Source organism: Parasteatoda tepidariorum, chromosome 4 (genome assembly GCF_982258835.1).
Source record: "Parasteatoda tepidariorum strain Cologne lab strain chromosome 4, Ptep-v5.0, whole genome shotgun sequence".
Lineage (NCBI taxonomy): Eukaryota > Metazoa > Arthropoda > Arachnida > Araneae > Theridiidae > Parasteatoda > Parasteatoda tepidariorum.
Window position 1 is genome coordinate 67554060 of NC_141758.1, and position 22763 is coordinate 67576822.

Here is a 22763-nt window from a genome sequence, read left to right on the forward strand (position 1 = left end):
CTTCTGGATTGGTTCAAAATTACAAGGCTACGGAGTTGAACATTAGTAGTCGTAAACCCATGAAATTGGGTCGGCTGTTCAACGACGGTTATAAAATAAAATAAAATAAAATAAAATAAAATATTAAGAGTTCAGCACTCACTACCATATCGGATCACAGGCCGTTGGAGTGTTTTGTATATGAATGTAGTACATAATATTGATATATAACATTGGTAAATATAGATACAGAAAACATTAATATCTACAGTCAGAAAACAGTTGAAACTTCTTGTCACAATTTACCTACAAATAACTAAAAACGATTACTTTAAAAAAATAATAAACAAGTAATATTAAAACAAAATTAAAGTCAATTCCTACTTAAGTCAATAAAGAAAAATTAATTAAATTTAACAAATGAATTAATATTTGAAAAAACTGTATTGGCATCAAGTGTCCATCCACTAAAAGTTTTGAAAAAATGTACTTGAACTTAAATAGATGAATAAAAAGCATTTTATTAACGATTGAAAATTTGGACAAGATATATAAGTACATAAAGGGAGAGTGTGAACTAATAGCAGAAATTGAAAAATCACTAAGAAGGTGTACCAAAGGTTGATAAAATAAAAAAATGATGTAAAAAGGTTCAAATTTAGTCAAATTGGTAGCTTGAAAAAAAAACTGTGATATAAAAATTAACAAGAACCTGAATATAAACAAATTTTTTTTTTCCAGATTCAGTGATTCACCCTATTCCATTAAAAGTGCATGAGTGCTTTTGCGGAAGTGAGCACTTCCAATCAAATCATTACATTGTCCAAATGTAAGTGTTGGAAAAGTGCCAACCTTTATGAAGGAATTTTTTTTTAACAGATAATATCTGAGCTTTTTTATTGAACTTTACTCAATGTTATCGGATATCAAACAGTTTTGTGAGGTTCAACTTAGCTCTATTTTTAAAGGACGCTTTCATTTTGTTGAAAGGTGAGTATTTCATTTCGAAAATGATGCTTCACTCTCATTGGGTAGGGTTTTACGTTTATTATCGGATACTTTACCCATTCTATTTTTAAAACATTAACGCATGGATCTTTTCCATTTGTCATCGCGCGGAGATGTCGATTTATGCTATTTATATTTAGATTTTGAGATATGTTAGCAAACATAGACTACACTCTCAGAAATGAAACTCTCACTTTTAACAAATCCTTGAACTATATTGCGTTAATTTTGAGAATAATTTCGCTACGAAATCTCATGGTTTGTGACGAAAAGTGAACTTTAATAAAATGATGACGAAAATGTTTCCTCAACTCGAAACCTCATGGTAGTGCATCGTGGGAGATTGTTGAAATAAAGAAAATTTAAAAAACGAAACTGAAATGAAGACTAAGGGATCAAAACAAAGTGCCGAAGTAAGCCGTCTTGCCGGTATGGTGGACAAGGAATTGGCCTCGTAGCAGGAGGATCCCGGTATTGAACCCAGCATCGAACAATAACCCCGCTCTCTTTGTTCTTCTTGTGTTGTTAGAGAGACACTATTCCGCCCATATGGTGACCACGATAAAGTAATTATTTAAAAAGTAAGATATTAGACACCGCGATTTTTTTTTTTTATAAAAAATTAAATGACAAAATATTTTTCTAATTTTGACGAAATGTGTTTCCATGAAGAAATGACGATAGTTATTTCGCCACTTTGACAAAAACTTCGCTCGGAGCATTTACCGAGAAACGGTTTCGTCAAATACGGAGAAAGTTTCGTGATGTTTGAGTGAGTATCCATTTTTTACAGTATGTCACGTGCTAGTAATAAAACATTTTTTTCTTTAATTAGTATTTGTAACGTTTTTTTTTTAATTATTATTTGAAGGATGTGTATAATATGAGCTGTGTATGAAAACCATAGAGAAAACAAAGCTAAACAATGTGAATGCAGAGCAAAGGTAGTTAGCAGTGCCCGGAGACAAACTTAGTTTTTAGGAACTTGGAATATGATGTAGAACTTTAAAAGGAACATTTTAATTTTCAGATAATGTAAAAACTTAAATCTACGGCACTTGGAATTTTTATAAATTTTTAATTGAATAAGATTCCGCAGCTTGAAAAAAAGTTAATACAACGTAACAAAAAGTTAAAACAACGTAACTCAATAACTTCTAAATTTTCACTCGATTCCATTTAAAATTTAACAGTGTTTTACTTACGTAGTTTTATGTGCTTCATAAAACTAAAATAGAAAACATTACTAATGTAGTTTTTATTACACGTATGTTCTGATAATTAAATAAGAATGTTTCAGACATTTTTCATTCAACATGTCGCTAATTTGTTTTTTTTTTTTTTAAATGCACGTGCAAAGCAAACTAAAATATTAATAGATATTCTGCTGAATTTTTAGTTAAATCGTATAAAAATTTGAACTAGTTATGGGGCTCGTAATTAGCTAATGAAATTAGGACTATTTAAAAAAAAAAAGCATTTTATCCTTGAATTCATTTTTAATCATCTTTCATAAATTTGACAAACCTCTAAGTCTGCACCCGGGGACAGAAGTCCCCTCTTAACCCTCTCTGCCTACGCCATTGTGTGATGAAGCACGTAAAAAAGCACATGAAAATACACTATTATTTCGCGTCTATAATCAAAAACCTTTCTCTGTGCTGAAATACAGAATGACAGAAGGAAAACAATAAGTTGCAAAAGAAAACTTAGCAAATTGGAAAAGGGAAAACAAGAAGCTTCAAAAGAAAGATTAGCAAGTTGGAAAAGGGAAAACAAGAAGCTTCAAAAGAAAAATTAACAAGTTGGAAAAGGGAAAACAGGAAGCTTCAAAAGAAAAATTAGCAAGTTGGAAAAGGGAGAACAAGAAGCTGCAAAAGAAAAATTAGCAAGTTGGAAAAGGGAAAACAAGAAGCTGCAAAAGAAAAATTAGCAAGTTGGAAAAGGGAAAACAAGAAGCTGCAAAAGAAAAATTAGCAAGTTGGAAAAGGGAAAACAAGAAGCTGCAAAAGAAAAATTAGCAAGTTGGAAAAGGGAAAACAAGAAGCTTCAAAAGAAAAATTAACAAGTTGGAAAAGGGAAAACAGGAAGCTTCAAAAGAAAAATTAGCAAGTTGGAAAAGGGAGAACAAGAAGCTTCAAAAGAAAGATTAGCAAGTTGGAAAAGGGAAAACAAGAAGCTTCAAAAGAAAAATTAACAAGTTGGAAAAGGGAAAACAGGAAGCTTCAAAAGAAAAATTAGCAAGTTGGAAAAGGGAGAACAAGAAGCTGCAAAAGAAAAATTAGCAAGTTGGAAAAGGGAAAACAAGAAGCTGCAAAAGAAAAATTAGCAAGTTGGAAAAGGGAAAACAAGAAGCTGCAAAAGAAAAATTAGCAAGTTGGAAAAGGGAAAACAAGAAGCTGCAAAAGAAAAATTAGCAAGTTGGAAAAGGGAAAACAAGAAGCTTCAAAAGAAAAATTAGCAAGTTGGAAAAGGGAAAACAATAAGCTGCAAAAGAAAAATTAGCAAGTTGGAAGAAGGAAGACAAGAAGCTGCTAAAGAAAAATAAGCAAGTTGGAAGAAGGAAGACAAGAAGCTGCTAAATAAGCAAGTAGGAAGAAGGAAAACATGAAGTTCAAAAGAAAAATAAGCAAGTTGGAAGAAAGAAAAAATGTTTTAACTACGAGGAATGGAGAACAAGCTTGAACTAGCTAATCCAATAAAAGAGGGGAGACAAGAAAATAAGATTGAACAAAAAAAGAAACAGGTGTTTCTTATCTTGTTCAAGCTTGTTCTCCATTCCCTTCTGATTAAACCGCCTTTCTTTCCCTTTTTGTAACTTGTTTATAATTTTTCTTCAGCATCTCCGTGCACCTGAGAAAAGTTCTTGAATATAAAATCGGAAATATATGTGTCTGTTTTTTTTCTTTTTTTCTGCTTTATTTGTGCTTTATTCCTGTAATCAAGCTTTATTTTGTTTATATTTGAAAAACCTCCTAAAAAAACACACAATATGTGTATCAATTAAAGTAAAAAAACGCAAAAAAAACACAAATAATGCTACATAAATAGACAAAATACACGGAGAAAAAATTCTGGCAAAATTACCGAATCGCACATTTCTGGTAAAAAAAATAATAATTGCTCTGAGAACTAAAACCAAAGTATACGGTATTTAAACTATTCATTTGGTAACGATCTAACTCAAATTCTGGTTTTCAAAATTATAGTTCTGATTACCACGCATTTAATAAAAAATACAAAAATGAAAAGTAAATTTAACCAAATAAATGACTTATCTGCCATGCTTTAAAGTATCATGATAAAATTTCCAAAATTAACGACATTTACAAAATTTAATCACATTGATCAATTGTTTCCACTTTTTTCATGTTATCTCCAAAAAATAAAAAAATTTTAAAAATAATTAATAGCTAATTTTACTTTATAGAAAACATTTTGCAAAGGGCAGGAAATATTACTTTAATCAAGTTCCTTCTAAATTTGAAATGCTCTAAATTTGAAAATTAACTTACTAAGGAAAGCAGCGCTCATTAACAAGTATTACATTTAATGTATGATTTAATCTGAAAATGAACTTATTAATTTAAGATTCGCTAAGTATAGCAATAATATAAAATAATCTTCTTTTTATAAATTATTTCAATAATAATATTAGTTTACGTTAGTATGTATGTGTCAGTAATATCACAGTTAATACTATAAAACCCAACAATATTTGTCTTGAAATGTGTAGGTAAAAACAGAAAAGCAATTATTTTAAAAGGAGTAAAAATGAAATTGATCCCTCCTCGGGTAAATGTTATACCTTAATGGTCCAAAAATATTTCAAGTTTAGTTTTCATAAGAAGAAAAACTGAGGACTCAATATTTTTAAAATTTATGAATATTGTATTTTTAACAAATTATAATTTATAATTAATTATAATTTATAATTAATTATAATTTATAATTAATTATAATTTATAATTAATTATAATTTATAATTAATTATAATTTATAATTAATTTTAAATTAATTATAATTTTAAATTAATTATAATTTGAAATTAATTATAATTTGAAATTAATTATAATTTATAATTAATTATAATTTATAATATAATTTTAAATTAATTATAATTTATAATTAATTATAATTTATATTTGTATTTAAATATAATTTTTAATTAAATATAACTTGTAATTAATTATAATTTATAATCAATTATAATTTATAATTAATTATAATTTATATTATTTGTATTTAAATATAATTTTTAATTAAATATAACTTGTAATTAATTATAATTTATAATTTTTAATTAATTTTAATTTTTAATTAATTATAATTTATAATTAATTATAATTTATAATTAATTACACATTGCTATATACATTGAACCATACGCAACATTGAACACTTTACACTTGTTAAGTAAAAGTGCCTTTCTTCCTTTAAAATGGAGTAACAATCTCTGGAGAGGATCACGACCTTCTCAATAAAAGATTATGATTTTTACCAACATGTTCCAGTTCTTATTTAAAATATTTTAAGATCTTCCTAAAGACAATGAATGCACCGTAGATTTAGGTCTTCCTATAGCTCATACACAATATGGTTTGACCATAAAAATAGTAGGAACATGTTCCTTGAACATTTTGTTTCCTTCCAATCTGACGAGGCGTCCTGCATTTGTTGGATATCAATTTTCATGTTAATTTTCGATTCATGAAATAAGAAAAGTTATCAATTTTTACAAACTTATAAGATCCATTTTCATTGAAAGTACTTTTTTTAACTCCTTAACGATCTTATTATTTTCAAGAAAATGATCATAAAAGTGCCTATTTTTTCTTCAAGAAAACTATATTATAAAAAAAGCACAATTTATGTATTCATTTTTGATTTTTGGTTTTTTTTTTAACTTGAATTTTCCATGTATACAAACAGAATACGTAGCTGAGCCACTTATGCTATACGCATCACAAATATATATATTTGGATTGTGCTGACATCTAGTTTAAAATAAACTATCTCTAGTTAACTAATTTTTCCAACGTTAACTAACAAAATATTTTTTTCATCCTGCAAAAAAAAATTTCAGATCATCCTTGCTTTTGTACACAGAGAAAAATATTCTGGTAAAATTACCGATCTGTGTGATAACATTTTTAAATAAAAATATATAATTCCGGTAATAAAAACCCAAAATATACGGTATTTAAACCATTCGATTTGCAATTTTTCCATTCATGTAGTAACGATTTACCAGAAATTCTGGTTTTTCTCAATTATAGAATAGATCTTTTTACGACACATTTAGTAAAAAATACAAACATAAAAAAGTACCAAATTTTTCCACCTTTAGCAAATTTAATCACATAGGTACTACAAAACCATGTTTCATAGTTAATTTTACCAAAATCATTACAATGCGCGGCGGTAAAAAAATTACAGACTTTTTGGAGATTTCCATAGAGCTGGAGACATAGAGTCAAAAGCACGGTAGTTTTGATCCTTTTTTTTTTCAGTTTAATTATGTCTATATAATCATCATAAGCCATCATCTGTACAGATAGTATGTGAAATAATGAATCTCCGAGAGTTATTTCTAAATGTTGTTTTACCAGTCGTATAGTTTCGTGAAAAAAATCGATTTTGAGTTAATCTAGCTTCTTAAATTATCTCTTTAAAATTCCGTAGCTTAATTTCCTTAGACGCGTAATTTATCTTGTTCCCCTATACATAATGCAAGCGAAAAGCTTCGTTTCATTCAATCTCGCCAATTTACTTCAAAATAAGAGAAGCCAGCTGATGAATAAGTTATGCGTCTCGGTTTGGTGAAAGCGGAACGCCATATGCACATCAGCACACATATCCGTCATTTAATATCACCCTATTCCTCATTATGTCTCCTAAAAAAACATTTATGTGCTGCTGAACATAATGAAACATTACAACTATTTTTATATCGCGAGATCTTCATCAAATTTTGTGTTTAACAAACTTTTTCATTCCTTGACTAATTTCATTAGCTTCGCTAATAATCTCAACTAGTATCATATTACATGAACTGACTATGGGGCACTAAACTCTGCTCACTTCGCTCACCAACCGCCTCAATCACTTCAAAATAATTCTTGATTCTTGACGATGAACATATTGTTTAATCAAAATAAAAAATAATTATTCAATTAAAAATTAGCTATGTTTACTCATTTGTTTCTGATTCCATCGGATTGAAATTTAAATCTAATATTTTTTAAATTACAACTACTATATTTCCAACAAGTTTTCGATTTTTTTTTAGTTACAACAAACATTTGTTTAACGTTTTTTGCTCGAGGAAATATTCAGTGCGAAAAGTTAATTTTTATTATTGATGAGTTTTAAATAGTTATTTCGAGTTCATTTTTTAAATTGCGTACATTAACTGCATACATTATACATGCTTGTAATTCACACGATTTTATTTAAAATGTATTAAACAAAATCAATATAATAAATTAAAAAAGCCGTAACGAAATATTTTTATCGTAATATGGTGCATATTTACCATAAATTTCTATGTAATGAAGGAGCAACAAAATTTTTTTCTCGCTTTTAAGTTTGAATCATAATGAAAATCAAAAATGTAATAGTATTAGATAATAACATTAAGAAGGGATGACAAATAAATATTTCCATACTATAAATACAGTTATAACTTGGATTACTCTTTTATAATGATGGCAAGTACAGTTATATGAAACTTATTTGTGCATTAAATGTAATAATATCATGTCATTTTTTTGACGAATGAGAGTACATGAAAGAGAAAGACGACAATTCTCCTTTCATAATATATATAACTGTTAAAGATGGTTTACATTACAAAATTCGATATTAGTTCAATGATTTGTAAACATAAATATTTAAACTGAAGTGTAACTATTATTTTGTTACAATATATTGATGAGTTTTAATTATTGATTCAAACTTTACTTATGACTTGATCTTAAATTATATTTAAAACTTAACTCACAAAAATTAAAGGTTCTGGAGTGAGCATTTTTAGGAGTAAGCATTTTTTATATGTACATTTAGAGTGAAAATACATAAAATAAACTATTCATATATGTATAGTTTATTGTATTTTACATACAAAATTAATTTATCACATTTGAACATTTTTGAGACTGCACAGTGAAAAATTCCGGATCAAATTACGGTATAAAATACCGGCACTTTAGGAGCATCATTCATAAAATCCATTTTACCTTAAAATCTATTTTTATTGCAAAATATTAAATAGTAATTTTTACTATTTAATTTGTTATTTATATTTCTTTAATTTGTGTGATTCAGTAATTTTACGGTAATTATTATTATAAAAATCATGCTAAATCAATTTTTTTTTGTGCTCACGTGTTTCGGTAAAAATGGATATTATGGTAAAAAGTACGGGCACCTTGAGTGCCTGTAGTTTTTATCGAAATTTTTTACAGTGTATCTATATAATAGAATTAGTACTGTCTTTAGAACCAATAATTATTTCCAGAAAAAGAACCTTAATCCTTCTAAAAATATAATTAAAAATTAAATTCTATAAGGTAATGTTACTAATTATATTAATTCAATGAGAAGTTTTAATTTAATCGAGTGAAAGTTGGGGTCGGTTTCTCAGAACGAGCCGGAGTCAGAGACAAACATTTGAAACCTATACTGTAAAAGAATGCATATACGATTGCGGTAAAAAGTACTGGCTTTTAGAGTGCCGGTACTCTTTACCGTAAATCAATTTTTACCGTGAAATTTTACACAGAGAAAAAATCTAATAAAATTATACCAATAATAATATTTCTGGTTAAAATAAAAAATAAAAATAAATAAGAAAACATAATTTAGGTTAATAAACCTAAAATATATGGCACTTAAACCATTCATTTCGTAATTTTCCTGTTCATATAGTAATAGTTAACAGAAAATTCTGTTTTTAAAAATTAGTGTTTTTTCTACCACACAGTTAGTAAAAAATACAAAATTGAGAAATAATTTAACCGAATAAATGATTTTTATGCCATGCTCTAATGTATTCTGATAAAATTACCATATTTTACCATATATGTACGCAATTTTATCATAAAACTATATTTTACTATAAGACTATATTTATTATAAAACTATATTTTGTTGTTAATTTTACCAGAATCATTACCAAAGCACTTCGGTGAAAATTACCGAGCTTTTTAGTGTTCCCATTGAGCCAGAAACACGGTGAATTTTATTCTAGTAGTTTTGACCATGCTATTTTTTTCTCATTGTACGGAATGAAAAAAAAATCTGATTTACCGTACCTTATACAGTATTTACTGACTCACTGTAGTTTAGCATATATTGCTTAAAAAACTACGTTATGAAATTTTACAGTAAAATTGGATTTTGAGATAAAATGTAAGTAATTTTATCTGGAATTTTTTCCAGTGTAAGGACCCAAAGCACTGCATTGATGGATTAAGGGGACTGCAATTAAATGTAAACTCTCAATGCGTAATGTTTTACGCAAGATGTATCATGTATTGCGGTGACAAGAGCAATACGAATTGTATCGAGTAGATAAACTCTATAGTAATATATTTGCATTATTGTAATAATAGTACAAATCTGATATACTGTACTTTTTACAGTATTTATTGAGTCAGTGTAGTTAAGTATATATTACTTAAACAACTACGTTATGAAATTTTACAGAAAAATTACCAAATGAATGGTTTAAATACCATATATTTTGGTTTTATTAACAAAAATTATATTGTTTTATTCCCCGAAGTATTACTACCATACAGTACTGCAATTATATCAGAGTTTTTTTCCCTGTTATTCATTAAGAATTAAATGGCGTTGTTAGGTTGACTATTATAAAACAAGTTTAGTAAAAAGAAATTTTTTTATTTTTTTCCCTTTGATTTTTAAAATTTGCATATTTAGTAATTCTTACTACTATTTAATGTTAAAAGTTTCATGCAGGATTTTTTAAATATTACTTTCAATGTCGTATTACATTAAATATTTCAAAAAGCTTTATTTTTTCCAAAATTCTGTATAGCACGTTTAGCAGAAATTGAATTTCATAAAAAAAAGTTTAAATATTGGAGAATGTATGGTCGATTTCCATTTAAAAAAACTCCATTTAAAAAACGATAATAAAACATTTAAATTGAAGTCATCATCAACTGTGAAATAAATTCAAGGACAATAGTTGTTGATCCCAGTAAAAAAAAATTTTTTTATACATTAACATTGAACTTTTAGCTAGAAATCAATAAATCAATCAGTTTTCGAATTAATATTTGAAAATAAACACATGAATAACGATTTTTTTCAAACTGGGCTTAAATTTTAAAATTATATTGAGCTTAATTTTTAATACAGATATTAAAAAGACCTAATTACTATATTTTGGTTGTCATAACAAATATCAGCATATTTGAAGTGTTAAGTCCTTTGATATTTTTCTTCCAATAAACTACATTAATAACATTAAATTTTATCGAAATTTTAAAATATTTCATTCCATCATATTATCCGAATAGTTTTCTACAAACAATCTAGATTTTAAGTTTAACTACTGTTGAATTTATTTCATAAGGTACTGCTTTTGATAACCCAGGACACAGTAGTAAACACTACCTAGTTGAAAATATTAAGCACTGGAGAAATTTCTGTTGAATCAATATACTCTAGTCCAGCAGTTCTAAATTTCATTTTTTTCGACAGTGGAACCCTAAATGATCAAACTTTTTTCGCCGGAACCCCAACTTCATAAAATAAAGTATATAAAGATAATTATGAATGTACTTAACAACAATATAGTATTTTATTTTAAAGCTAGGAGGCTTTGCCCCCTGCTCGCTGGCGCTCGCCAACCCCGAAACTGCTTTCGCAGTTCATTTCGGATTGCTTCGCAATCCGATGCTCGCTTTGCTCGCTCATTGGATACGTTCTTAACGTCTAGCTTTTGTATACTTTTTTGAACACTGACGTTCCGAAAACTTTTCACTGTAGAAAATTCTAAACCTGTGCATTTCAATATTAATTTAAAATTGAAAACAGTTCGCATATTTTTCTTAATCACACTATTTTAAATTTCAGTTGTTGAGAAAAGTAACTGTTGTAAGTTTCGTTTTAAAGTCTTTCCCACCAGAGGGCTAAAACCAGGTGTTGTAAAACAATATGAAATAGTACTTAATGCCGGATGTAAAGCATCGGCTTCGATGAAGATAATTTTGTGAGAATTGTTTTGATAATTCGGTGAGAATTCACCCGATTAGGCATATGATGCTCACTACGTGCTCTTGCGCGCCGAAGCCTATCAATTAAAACGTATTTGCGTTTTATATAATATAGATTAGCCATATGATGCTCACTACGTGCTCCTGCGCGCCGAATCCTATCAATTAAAAATGAAAACTGTTGCCAACGCGAGAAAAGAAATATCATCGGTTTTATTGATACATACGTATTAGCGTTTTATATAATATAGATTGTTTAATAAAACGAAAGAAGGTGGGGATAGCCTGGTTGATATGGCACTGGGGCCATATCCAAGAGTTCGTGGGTTCGATCCCCGCCGGTCGAAGTAAATGGTGACTGATGCACGTTGAATTTGTCGAGTTTCAAAGTCATCCATGTTCCCGTAGCAAATCAATACGTCTGGGGGTACAGATCCAGGATCCTTTGTCTCTTGGATTGGGTCAAAATTACAAGGCTACGGAGTTGAACATTAGTAGTCGCAAGCCCAATATATATATATATATATATATATATATATATATATATATATATATATATATATATATATATATATATATATATATATATATATATATATATATATATATATATATATATATATATATACAATAAATCGAAAGAGGAGTCGTGGTGGCTCAAGGGATACAGCATTCCAGTTTCCAGTGAACCATGATCGAATCTCAGCATCAGCAGTGGATGGTTGATAAGAATTCTGCATCCAGCTCGCATCGACCATAGTGCAGACGTAAAAATATCAGATCATGACGACAGATCATGAATTAAAATCTCCTTGTCATCGGGCTATCCATGAGAGATTTTCATTGTCCACTCCATGCAACGCAAATTCAGGTTAATTTCATCAAAAAATCCTCCTCGAAGGCTACTTTGTTCCTATGCTTAATCCAGGAATTCCCTTGTTTTTTTGGGTTGGGTTTAAAATTACAAGCTTACGGAGTCGAACATTGAGAGTCATAAACTCAGAATCGGGACAACTGTTTAATGTCGGTTATAAAATAAAATAAAAGGAATGAATTTTTTCATTGTTTTATCATTAAAAATCTTAAATTAGGTTTTATGTCCTACAATTAAATTCGCTGTCCTGGAGCTTTGTCTTTAGTACTGAATTTGTTTTTGGTATGTATGCATAAACTGAAAACAAATAAAATGTGCCGAATTATGGTTTTCTTTGAAATTAAAACTAAAAAGAAACTGCTATATATTTAAAAATGGTTATTTGAGAAACAAATTCTTTATTTTCAAATGTAGTTAAGTTAGTTTGATTTGAAAATCCCAGTGGGAAATACGAATGCATTTTTTTTAATGCATGTATTTCTCTTTATTTATTCAAAACACTAGTATTAAAAAAACTATGTATATTTCTTTTTATAAAAAGGAAAGTTTTTTGTTATTTCAATTTGAATAATTTCATAAAATATTAAATTAATATTAAATTATATTAAAATTAAATTAATATATAATTATGAAATATTAAATTAATATTGGCTTATTGATTAGATTAAAAAAACTCCAAAATGATTGTTGATAGAAGAAAGTTCTAACTCTCTAAACCCCTTTTAACTTTTCCTCGAAACCCATCAGGGTTCCATGGAACACCATTTGGAAACCGCTGCTGTAGTTTTTTTTTAACAGTTAGACTTCTGGAATGTCATCTTCATTGCAAAATGTGAAATCTTAAATATTTAGCATTTTCATTTATACTTTACTTTTTTTTTAAATTTATTTAATCCAGAAACGTATTTTGAATTTAATTTTTAGTATTATAAGAAATTTTGAATTTTTTTTATTGAAATTTTACACTGACATTAACCGTCATTGCCTTAATTAAAAAGATGTTTTTAAATTTCAGCTTCACTTTTTGAAAAGTCTGATCTAAGTAATGTAAATGTTAAATGTAAATAATTATTATAAGCAAATATTTGTTAAATACGAATAGTTTATAAAGGTATATGTTTTTTACTATTGCAGTTCATTTTATTTTTTATTTATTTATTTACTTTATTTATTTTCTTTTCTTCTGTTAAATTAAAAATTTTGTTAAATGTAAATGTTTGTTAAATATTTGTTAACTGCAAACACAGCACACGCAGTCTGCCAAAAATTTGATCTAATTGGTCTAATACGCCATTTTGTCATGTAAATTTTAAAATGGCGGCTATAGGCTGAATTAATAATCAGAAAATGTCTTCGAAGCTGGAGCGCCGTTGTTTGGGTCAAATTTTAGCCCAAATAATGTGAATGCTTGTTAAATGTAAACGTTTGTTAAAGTTAAATGCTTGCTAACGTTAAATGTTTGCGAAGGTTAAATATTTGTTATTGTTTAATGCTCACTAATGCTAAGTATTTGTTAATACTAAAGGTTTGTTAAATGTAGATATTTTTAATGTTAAGTGTTAATGTTAAATGCGTGTTCGTTAAATGTAAATGCTTGTTGAATATAAATGCTAATATATGCTAATAATGTTGATGCTAATAATGTTGAATATAAATGCATCTTTGTTAAACATATGGTTTCTTCTAAAAAGATAATTCAATTTGCTTTGTTCCCAAACCACCATATTTTCCATGCTTACTGAGAATCACTACATCTGAAATACCATAAATAAATTAACAATGCGAGATAAAACTTCCTTTTTAATGAAAAAAATATATTAATAAAATTCTAATATCTTTCTCAATTCATATGCCTCAATTATAGTTAATCGAATTCTTCGAAAAGCTTGTCTGTTACAAGAAATTGGTTTGTTATGAATCGATTAATAGTGGTCATCTTATCTCAGCCATGGAAGTTGGAATTTCACGAACATGTAAGTTTCCCGTCAAAATTAATCGATACTGGTCTATTATTAAACGAAGCACACTTTAATCATCCAATGAGTTCAAGTTTAAGGTGAATTTCTTGACCTTGAGAAATCTTTCAGTTTATTATATCCTTAAAAAAAATCTGAAAGTGAGCGGAAAATAGTGAGTTCTGGAAATATTCTTCACACAGTACTACAAAATTTGTTTCAATCTGCAAAGATACTTTTGCTTCATTTTGTGCTTTCTTTCCTTTCATATAAAAATGCTTCATAAATATTTCACCAATATTTCGCTCATTATGAATATATAATATTGCTCATTATGAATATATAATATATTTCGCTCATTTGAGCATAAATTCTCTAATTTTAATTAATCAACGTCTGGATATGGACTTGTTCCTTCGTATCAAAGCCATGTTTACTTCATGTAGTTCAGATTTGTGTTGAGCATAAATTCTCTAATTCCAATTAATCAACTAATTCAGCGGGTCCATTCGGTTCACAGCGGGTGCCATTTAATCATTTCGGAATCTCTTTAACACTTACTAGGTTTTGTTTAGAAAAAATATAACTGGGCAATGTCCAATTCTTTATGCTTATCTTAGCCACATTAAATTATGCACACAAAAAAACCCTTAATGGCTGGCACTTGGGATGTATTGTCCCATTGGCCAGGAGTGCCAGAACTGCTACTCTCTTCTCGTTACCCAGTGGGCAACAGTGGAGTAGCGTCTCCCACGTCACACAACCACAAACCCGTTTATAGGGCGAGTCACATTCACACAATCACACAAAGGAGAAAGGACGTAGAACACAGAGAGAAAGAAACATCCATGCCCTGAGCGGGATTCGAACCCGCAACCATCGACTCTGCAGTCAAGCACGCTAACCACTCGGCATCTGGTCGGCTTAGCGCAAAGGATAGAGTTGCTTAAATTTTCAATGTTTTCTAAATACTGAACCGTCATAAATGACGCCCGGTGACTGAGTGGTAGCGCTTCGCGTTCCCGTGCCACAGGTCCTGGGTTCGATCTCGGGCCGGGCAAGGTTGACTCAGCCTTTCATCCTTTCAGTGGGTCGATAAATGAGTACCAAGCATGCTTGGGAACTAAACACTGGGCTTTTCGCGTTCGGCTGACCACCTAACCGGAACATCTGCTCCTGCACCACAGAGCCCAAGGTCAAGCAAACTGAGATGGGCAGAGTAGGCCTTGGCCCTCTATGGGCTGTCGTGCCACTGAGTTTAGTAGTTTTTTTTAGAACCGTCATAAATATTGAGTTTAGGAAAAATTAAAAAATATAATTTGATAATGTCGGTAAAAAAATTCGGAAATTAAATAAATAAACAATATTATTTTCAAAACTTATATAATAAATGGTACATGAATTGAAAAATTCTCTTTTTGTCCGATGTAATTGTTGCTTAAAATTAGAGTTAATGCAGTATATTTTAAAATTTTAATGACAACGTTTCCTTTTTTTTTCAGTGGCTGGTTTTCCAAGAAACAGAGGTGACATCGAAGAATATCGCAGTAGGAGAGTTCGAATGGATGGTGTCGTCTTGGTTGATTTCGAAGAAGATGCCTTAAGAAGATTCCTTAAGCATGAAGTGTCCATCGGAACACTCAGAATTGGTGACATAGAAAACGAGTTAGAAAAATATAAACAAGATATAATATCTGTCGCGGAATATTACGACGAGAAAGAGTTACTAACTGTTGTCGTGGGTGACCAAGATGTGGAAGAAATGGTTGAAGACATCATAATAGCAGTTGAGAAGGTAATTGAAAAACGAAAAGATATACTTGATGACGACAATGATGTTTCATCACATGAAAGAAGTCATGAATGTGAATTGGATGGACCTTGCAAAGCTCTTCTACCATCCCCAGAAGCAGAAGAAAGACCTTCAACTGTTGAAATCAGAGATGCCACTGAAGAAGATATAAAAGCAATAGAGGCCGAGACAAGAAACAGCGCCAAAAATACAGCCAATGATGACGTTCAAACTTTAATGGAAGATACATCGAATGCTACTGAGGGCAACGAAAGCTCTAAGGCATCAAACAATAATTCAGATCAGACTAACTTGCCCAACGAAATTGAGATAAGTTCCCCTGAAGAAAATGTTTCCACCACAAGATCAAAAAGGGATCTAAATCAAAGAGTACCCCTTCTATTTGCATTTGAGAATATAAGTACCGACTCAGAGAGCCTGAAAGATTTCATTGTAAGCGAAAAGGGTATGTGCTTTATAGATTTTAATGAGTTAGTAAGAAATGACGACGAAAGCAGTGAGCGTTTCAACACCAGTGACTCGATTAATATATTGAAAAAAGTTCTAAAGAAAGATTCAGTCTCTTACTCAAACGGTTTCTTCATTTCGAATTTTCCCTTTTTCCTGTTAAAAGAAAACAAAATCGAAGACATTTTTAAACTCGGAGAGGCAACCTTTATATGTAAAATAAAAGAAAAAAGAGATGAAAAAGATTCAGATGAAATTTCACAAGAAGACTTGTTGTTTAAATCACCATTAAGCGATAGCATTAAAATAATTTTTGTCACTGAAAGTAATCTCATGGAGGAACTACAATCTTTCCTACAAGAATTGGCAATTAACAAAACTGACGAATCCTCGAATGAACTCCCCGCAAATTTGAAATCTGATCAAAATTCTGATTCTCAAGAGACGAATTTAGGTATAAACCAAAATGCATCACTTGAAAGGTCTGGTGATAATGAACCTACTGAACCAAAGAGTGAACTTGTTGAGACAAACAAAGAAGTAGAACCTCAACTGCAAAGTACTAAAGAAGTACTTGATCCAAATTTTGGGCTCGAGGAAATAAATCAAAATTCAGATAAGGAAACAACAAGCAGAGATGATAATGAAGATAGTACTTGCAAAGACGTTGAAGATTTAATAACTGATGATACCCTTTTAGACGGAGCCAAATCATCCGACATATTAGAAAATGAAGATGTTAACAAACAAGAAAATTCAAAAAATACTCTTTCTGAAACGTCCATGGAGAGAAGCTCTTCGGCCGAAACATTAAGAGAGAAGGCTGTCCTTGCCAGGCAGGATCACCTAGAGATTGACTCAGAGAGTATCTCTAATGCATCAGATAATCATATAAAAGACGAAACAGGTGCAAACAATGAAAACGACACTGATTTGAATTCAAGAAATAAGCTGACACGACAAGCTACTTTTTCATCTGGCCAAGAACCACCAACGTTATCTAACGATGCACAACTGCCAGAAGTAGTAATGCAAGTTATGAAAAATAATTTGGCTAGTACACAAATAAGTAATGCTTCAGAATCTGAAAAATCTAAAGAAGGTGAAAATGACAATAAATCTGAAACAGCAGAAAAGAATCCAGATAGTGATAATGGTGATAATCTTGAGACTGGGGAAAATATTTCAAATAATAAAGAGGATTCACTTTTAGAACTACCTGATGCTGTAAGTGACACAGATAAAAGTTGTCCTAAATCTGAAGAACCATTGAATGATGAGAACTCAAGTGCAAATCTTCATGAAAAAGAAGAAGAGGCAAAAGAAGATAATACAAAGAACTCGGTGGACACTTCTGAAGAAATGGTGAAAGCTAGCACAAATGAGGAAAATATGTCAGATGCTGCCAACGAACAAAATGAATCTGCATCAATGAAAGAAACAGATGATAATGAAAATGAACCACATGAGGAGAACGTTGCTAATGGCTCAGACAATGATGAATCATCTCAAGTTAGCAATCTTTCAGATAAAACAAGTGAGAACCAAGCTAAATCAGAGGAACAAAATAAAAATGAAACAAGTGTCTCGAATGATAACGCCAATTCGGATAATATTCAAGAATCGGAGGATAGGCTTAAAGATAAAAACGACGATGGTACAACTGTACTTGCCGATGAAACGGGAAAACCTGATGAAGATTCGATCGAAAAAGAAAAATTAGAGAAGGAAGTTATGTCTGAAATAATAAATGTCTGGCCAAAACTTGATGCAAATAAAATCAAAGAAGAAAATTCAATCGCTGCAAATACTAATAATAATGAAGAAAGGTTGGACAAAGATGAAGAATTTAAAAATATGCCAGAAGAAGGTATTAAAGATGATACTAGTCTAAATTCTACGACAGAGAGCGAAAAGAAAAGTGTTGAAAACTCAGAAGTAAAAAATGACGCAGAAGATAATTCAGATGAAGAGAACAACGACGAAATAAAGCCTGATTCTGATACTAATGGTAATGAAAATTCGGTTAAAGAACATGATAATGAACTACAATCAGAAACTGAAAACGACAAGGAAAAAACTTCTTTAGAAAACAAAGACGATGAAACAGAAAATGAGAAACAAAATGATGATGAACTGCAATCTAAAGCAGACAGTGACACGAAGGAAAATTCTGAGAATGAAAATGGCGAGGAACCGAAAACTGAATCTGAAAATGCTAACGAACAAAAGTCAGAGGAAGAAAACTCGTCTGCCAACGTAAGTGAAACTGAATTAGCCGAAAATGCTACGGAAGATGATAAAGTAGAGGAAAATGATGCTAAAGGAAATCACTCAGATAGCACGAAAAACGAAGATGAAGCTCCAAATCAAGACTCTCAAAAAGATGAATCAAATGAAGAAAATTCTGAGACTGAAGATCATAAAGAGAATGTTGATGGAAATTCGAATAAAGCAAATGAAAACGATGAAACTAACGATGAAAATAAAGTTGAACCAGAAGAAACTGAAGATACATTGGCAAACTCGTCTGAAAAATCTGAAAATTTAAAAAAATCAACAACTTCTGAACATCAAGCATTATCTGGCAATATGCAATTACCAGAAGTAGTAATGCAGGCTATGAAAAATAATTCCAGCAAAGCAAATGAAAACAAAGAAACGAACGATGAAGATAAAGTTGAACCAGAAGAAACTGAAGATACATTGGCAAACTCGTCTGAAAAATCTGAAAATTTAGAAAAATCAACAAACTCTGATCATCAAGCATTATCTGGCAATTCGCAATTACCAGAAGTAGTAATGCAGGTTATGAAAAATAATTCCATTAATGAACAATTATCAGAAACAAAAGAAAATGGAATCGTAAATGCAACAACAATTTATAAATCTGTCGACAATGATTCCGATTCAAATGACGAAAAGTCTATAACTATTGAAACAAAAGCTGAAGTTCATGCTGCTGATAGTCAATCTCCCTCTTTAGATCAACATTCTGAGGCTAATGAAAAGAAAAACCAGGTGAACAGCTCTGAAAATGAAGAAGAACGTGATACCACGAATCAAACAGATCTGGAAGAAGCCATTGAAAAAGAAAATGGTAATGAACATGAAGCAATCAGTAATGCTGATACTGCAGAACTATCGGCCACAACAGCTTTGGAAGAATTAAATAATCTGAATAATGAAAGATATAGTGGTAAATACCAAGAGAGAAATGGTAGTGGCATTTTGGGTAATAACAGGCCAGAAGATAACCCAGATGCCGAGGAACCTCAAGAGAGGAGTTCCAGCAGTTCGCGTGGTGAATTATGAACAGTTTAGTGTTCTGGAATGTATGAACTGTTTTTTGTACACTGATTTAAACAAAGATTAAAATGGAAGAAAACAGGAATCTGAGTTTTGAGAGACGTGCCAAATTTGAATTCGAGGTTTAAATCAAGACTTCAGATATTCTGTTAACAAAGTGATAATGCTGATTAAAATCTGTTCAAAGTCAATAACTGCTTTCGCTTGATGAAATTTAATGACTTTATCAGAACAAGAGGTGTTTTCATGACAGCCAATGAGCTAGGACAATTAAAATCAGTTTTAAAACTGATTACCATTAAAAATTGTTTTTTTTTAAAGAAAAATGCTTGTCTAAACAATCTATAAGTGTATTTATTCCTGTGTGCATAGTGTAATTAATTAAAATAAAATTGTTTATACTAATGAAACCTTATTTATGTACTCTATAGCCTCTTAACTTAAAATTTATGAAAAAAATATTAGAATTATCACTTATTTTATAAGTATTTGTAAAATAATAATAGCTACAGTTTCCGATAAAAAAAAAATTTTTTAAATCTTATGCGAGGAAAAAATTCAAGTGACACTTTCGAATTTTAAATATCTTCCATAAAGATCAAAAATTTTAAATTCAAAATCAATGACAGTACATCTAAAATAATAATATAATATACAGTACACTGAAAAAAAACTTTAAAACCAGTAAATCTTTCCTTTGCAGCTAAGTATAAAAATTATCAACATCATGAAAAACGCGTATATTTTAAAAATATCAAGATAAAGTAAAAATACACAGCTATTATCTTTTTTAAATATATGAATCATAAACTCTTAAAGCTTGTTAGGCGTAATCCAGATTATATATATATATATATATATATATATATATATATATATATATATATATATATATATATATATATATATATATATATATATATATATATATATATATATATATATATATATATATATATATATTGGCACTTTAAATGAAAATTACTTTTATGTAACAGAAGCATGCAGGCCGAATCAATGGAAATTATTTTAAGTAAAAATAAGAAAAAAAATCTTGATGTCGTTTACATAATTCTGTAATTGTACGCCTTATAAATTTATTAACGGTAATTTTTCATTGCTTTTATTTAAAATATTTTCTATGACAGCAGTTATTTTAACTTCCTGCAAAATTTCACAGGACAGAACATAAGTTATTGAGAGTAATAACAAAATATGTTAAGAAAGACTAAAAAAAAAAAAAAAAATGAAAGACAATTAGACAATACACCTTTGACATGACACCCCCAAATCTGGAGATTTATCCCAGTTTCTACACAAATAAAAAAAAAAGGAGTATTTCAGAATTAAAGAAAAAAATAATTGTTTAAACAGATGGAAAAAAAAGTTTGTAAAAAGCGGATCAAATATTCCAAAGCTTTCTCTACACGGCCAAAAAATGTGTTAACGTCAGTGTTTACTTCTGCTGCCTCCATCTCTAATTTCGAACAAAACAAAACAAAAAAATATTTTTAGTTCATAAATCATAGTTTCCATAGCAATAAAAAGTTTTTACCACGACGATTATCCACTTCTCGCGTAACAGGAAATATGTCTTTTCCAAAAATAAAGGAGGGCGAAGACAAAATATAATTGGAAGAAGTATGGGACGATGACAGTTTAAAAGCATGACGAATTATTAATGGACACACTGATGACAGGCATTGCTTTTACTAGGATTGCTCTGACCATGATTCATGAATGGAGTTAGTTATAACTATTAGAGAATAAAAAGATATGGAGGTGGAAGAATAAAATATATTAGTTAACTTTCCTGTTTTCTACGCACTTTGGTCATCTTTCTACATTAACTTCTTAAAGTAGTTAACATTTTCTCATAAATTTCAGTTTCATTTTAATTTAAGGAAATCATAAATAAGTAGGTATTTTTTAACGACTTTTCAATTGCTCCCGGCTAACTGAAAAGTACTCTAAAAGTAATGTTTCTTTATTATTATTCTATTACATAGTATTTTATGATAAGCTTCATTGAATCGACATCTAAACTTAGGAGCCGTTCAAAAAGTACGTACAGAAAAATGGAGAAATTTTAACCCCCTCCCCCCTTCGTACATTACCGTACATAAGGTCTTACTCCCCCCCCCTTAGAGTACGCACATTTTATTAGTCTACCCCCCTTTTTCATAAAAATTAAAATAATTATGTTTTAAATAAAATTAAATATTTATTTAAAATAATTTATTCATTTAAATTATTTAAACAATAACACCCAACTTTATCTTTGAATCAATAAATAAAACAATCTTATCTAATCAACATAATAATTTCCTACATAATAATCTAATAATTTCCTAATACCATTGACCCTTTTAAAATTATTAAACAATAAAATAATTTTATTTTTATTATAAGATACTATTATGATTATTATAAAATATTATTAGGAATTAACTTTAATCACTCTTTAAAAAAAATTGTACGTGAAGTTATGGTAACCCAAAAAACTGATTAGATTCAAATTTTATTCCAATAGAATCGGGAGCTAAGTTTGAAATACCATATCTGGATATATTTTCTTTACATAATTTATTTATATATATTCTCTGCCCATATATTTTACCCTGATTTGCCTCTAGACCAGTGTGATTTTTCTTGTTATGTTTCTCATCTTTTTTCTCCCTCGGCTTGTGTGGTTTTTCTAGTTTTGTTCTCACTTTTATTTTTCCACTTTTCGTTGGCAACTTGACATCTTTTATTTCAAATCATTTTTGTTTTCTTTGCCTTCACGTCTGGCAAGTCTTTAAAATGGGTGCCTATTTTCGTAACGCTTGTTGACTGTTATTTTATATTTGTTTATTTCTGAAGCGAATGAATTTTCCAATCAGGTGATATCTTACCACTTCAGCTTCTTGGGACTATTTATTGAATACCATATCTACGTTAATACATTTTTTTTATAACCATCGTTGAACAGCTGACCCAATTTTGGATTTACGACTACTAATGTTCAACTCCATAGCCTTGTGATTTTGAACCGATCCAGAAGACAAGGAAACTCCTGGATCAGTACCCCCAGAGGTTTGATTTGTTATGGGAACATGGAGGACTTTGAGACTCGACAGATT

At 29.7% G+C, this 22763-nt stretch overlaps 1 protein-coding gene across 1 annotated transcript in view; it reads left to right on the forward strand.

Moving 5' to 3' along the window:
* Window positions 1-19795, forward strand: part of LOC107449198 (uncharacterized) — a 39465-nt gene extending 19670 nt beyond the window's left edge. Inside the window, exon 2 of the mRNA XM_016064671.4 lies at window positions 15572-19795. Within this exon, the coding sequence (XP_015920157.1) occupies window positions 15572-19644 (4073 nt within the window). The 3' untranslated portion in view covers window positions 19645-19795. The remainder of the gene's footprint in view (window positions 1-15571) is intronic.
* Window positions 19796-22763: the final 2968 nt, after the last annotated feature.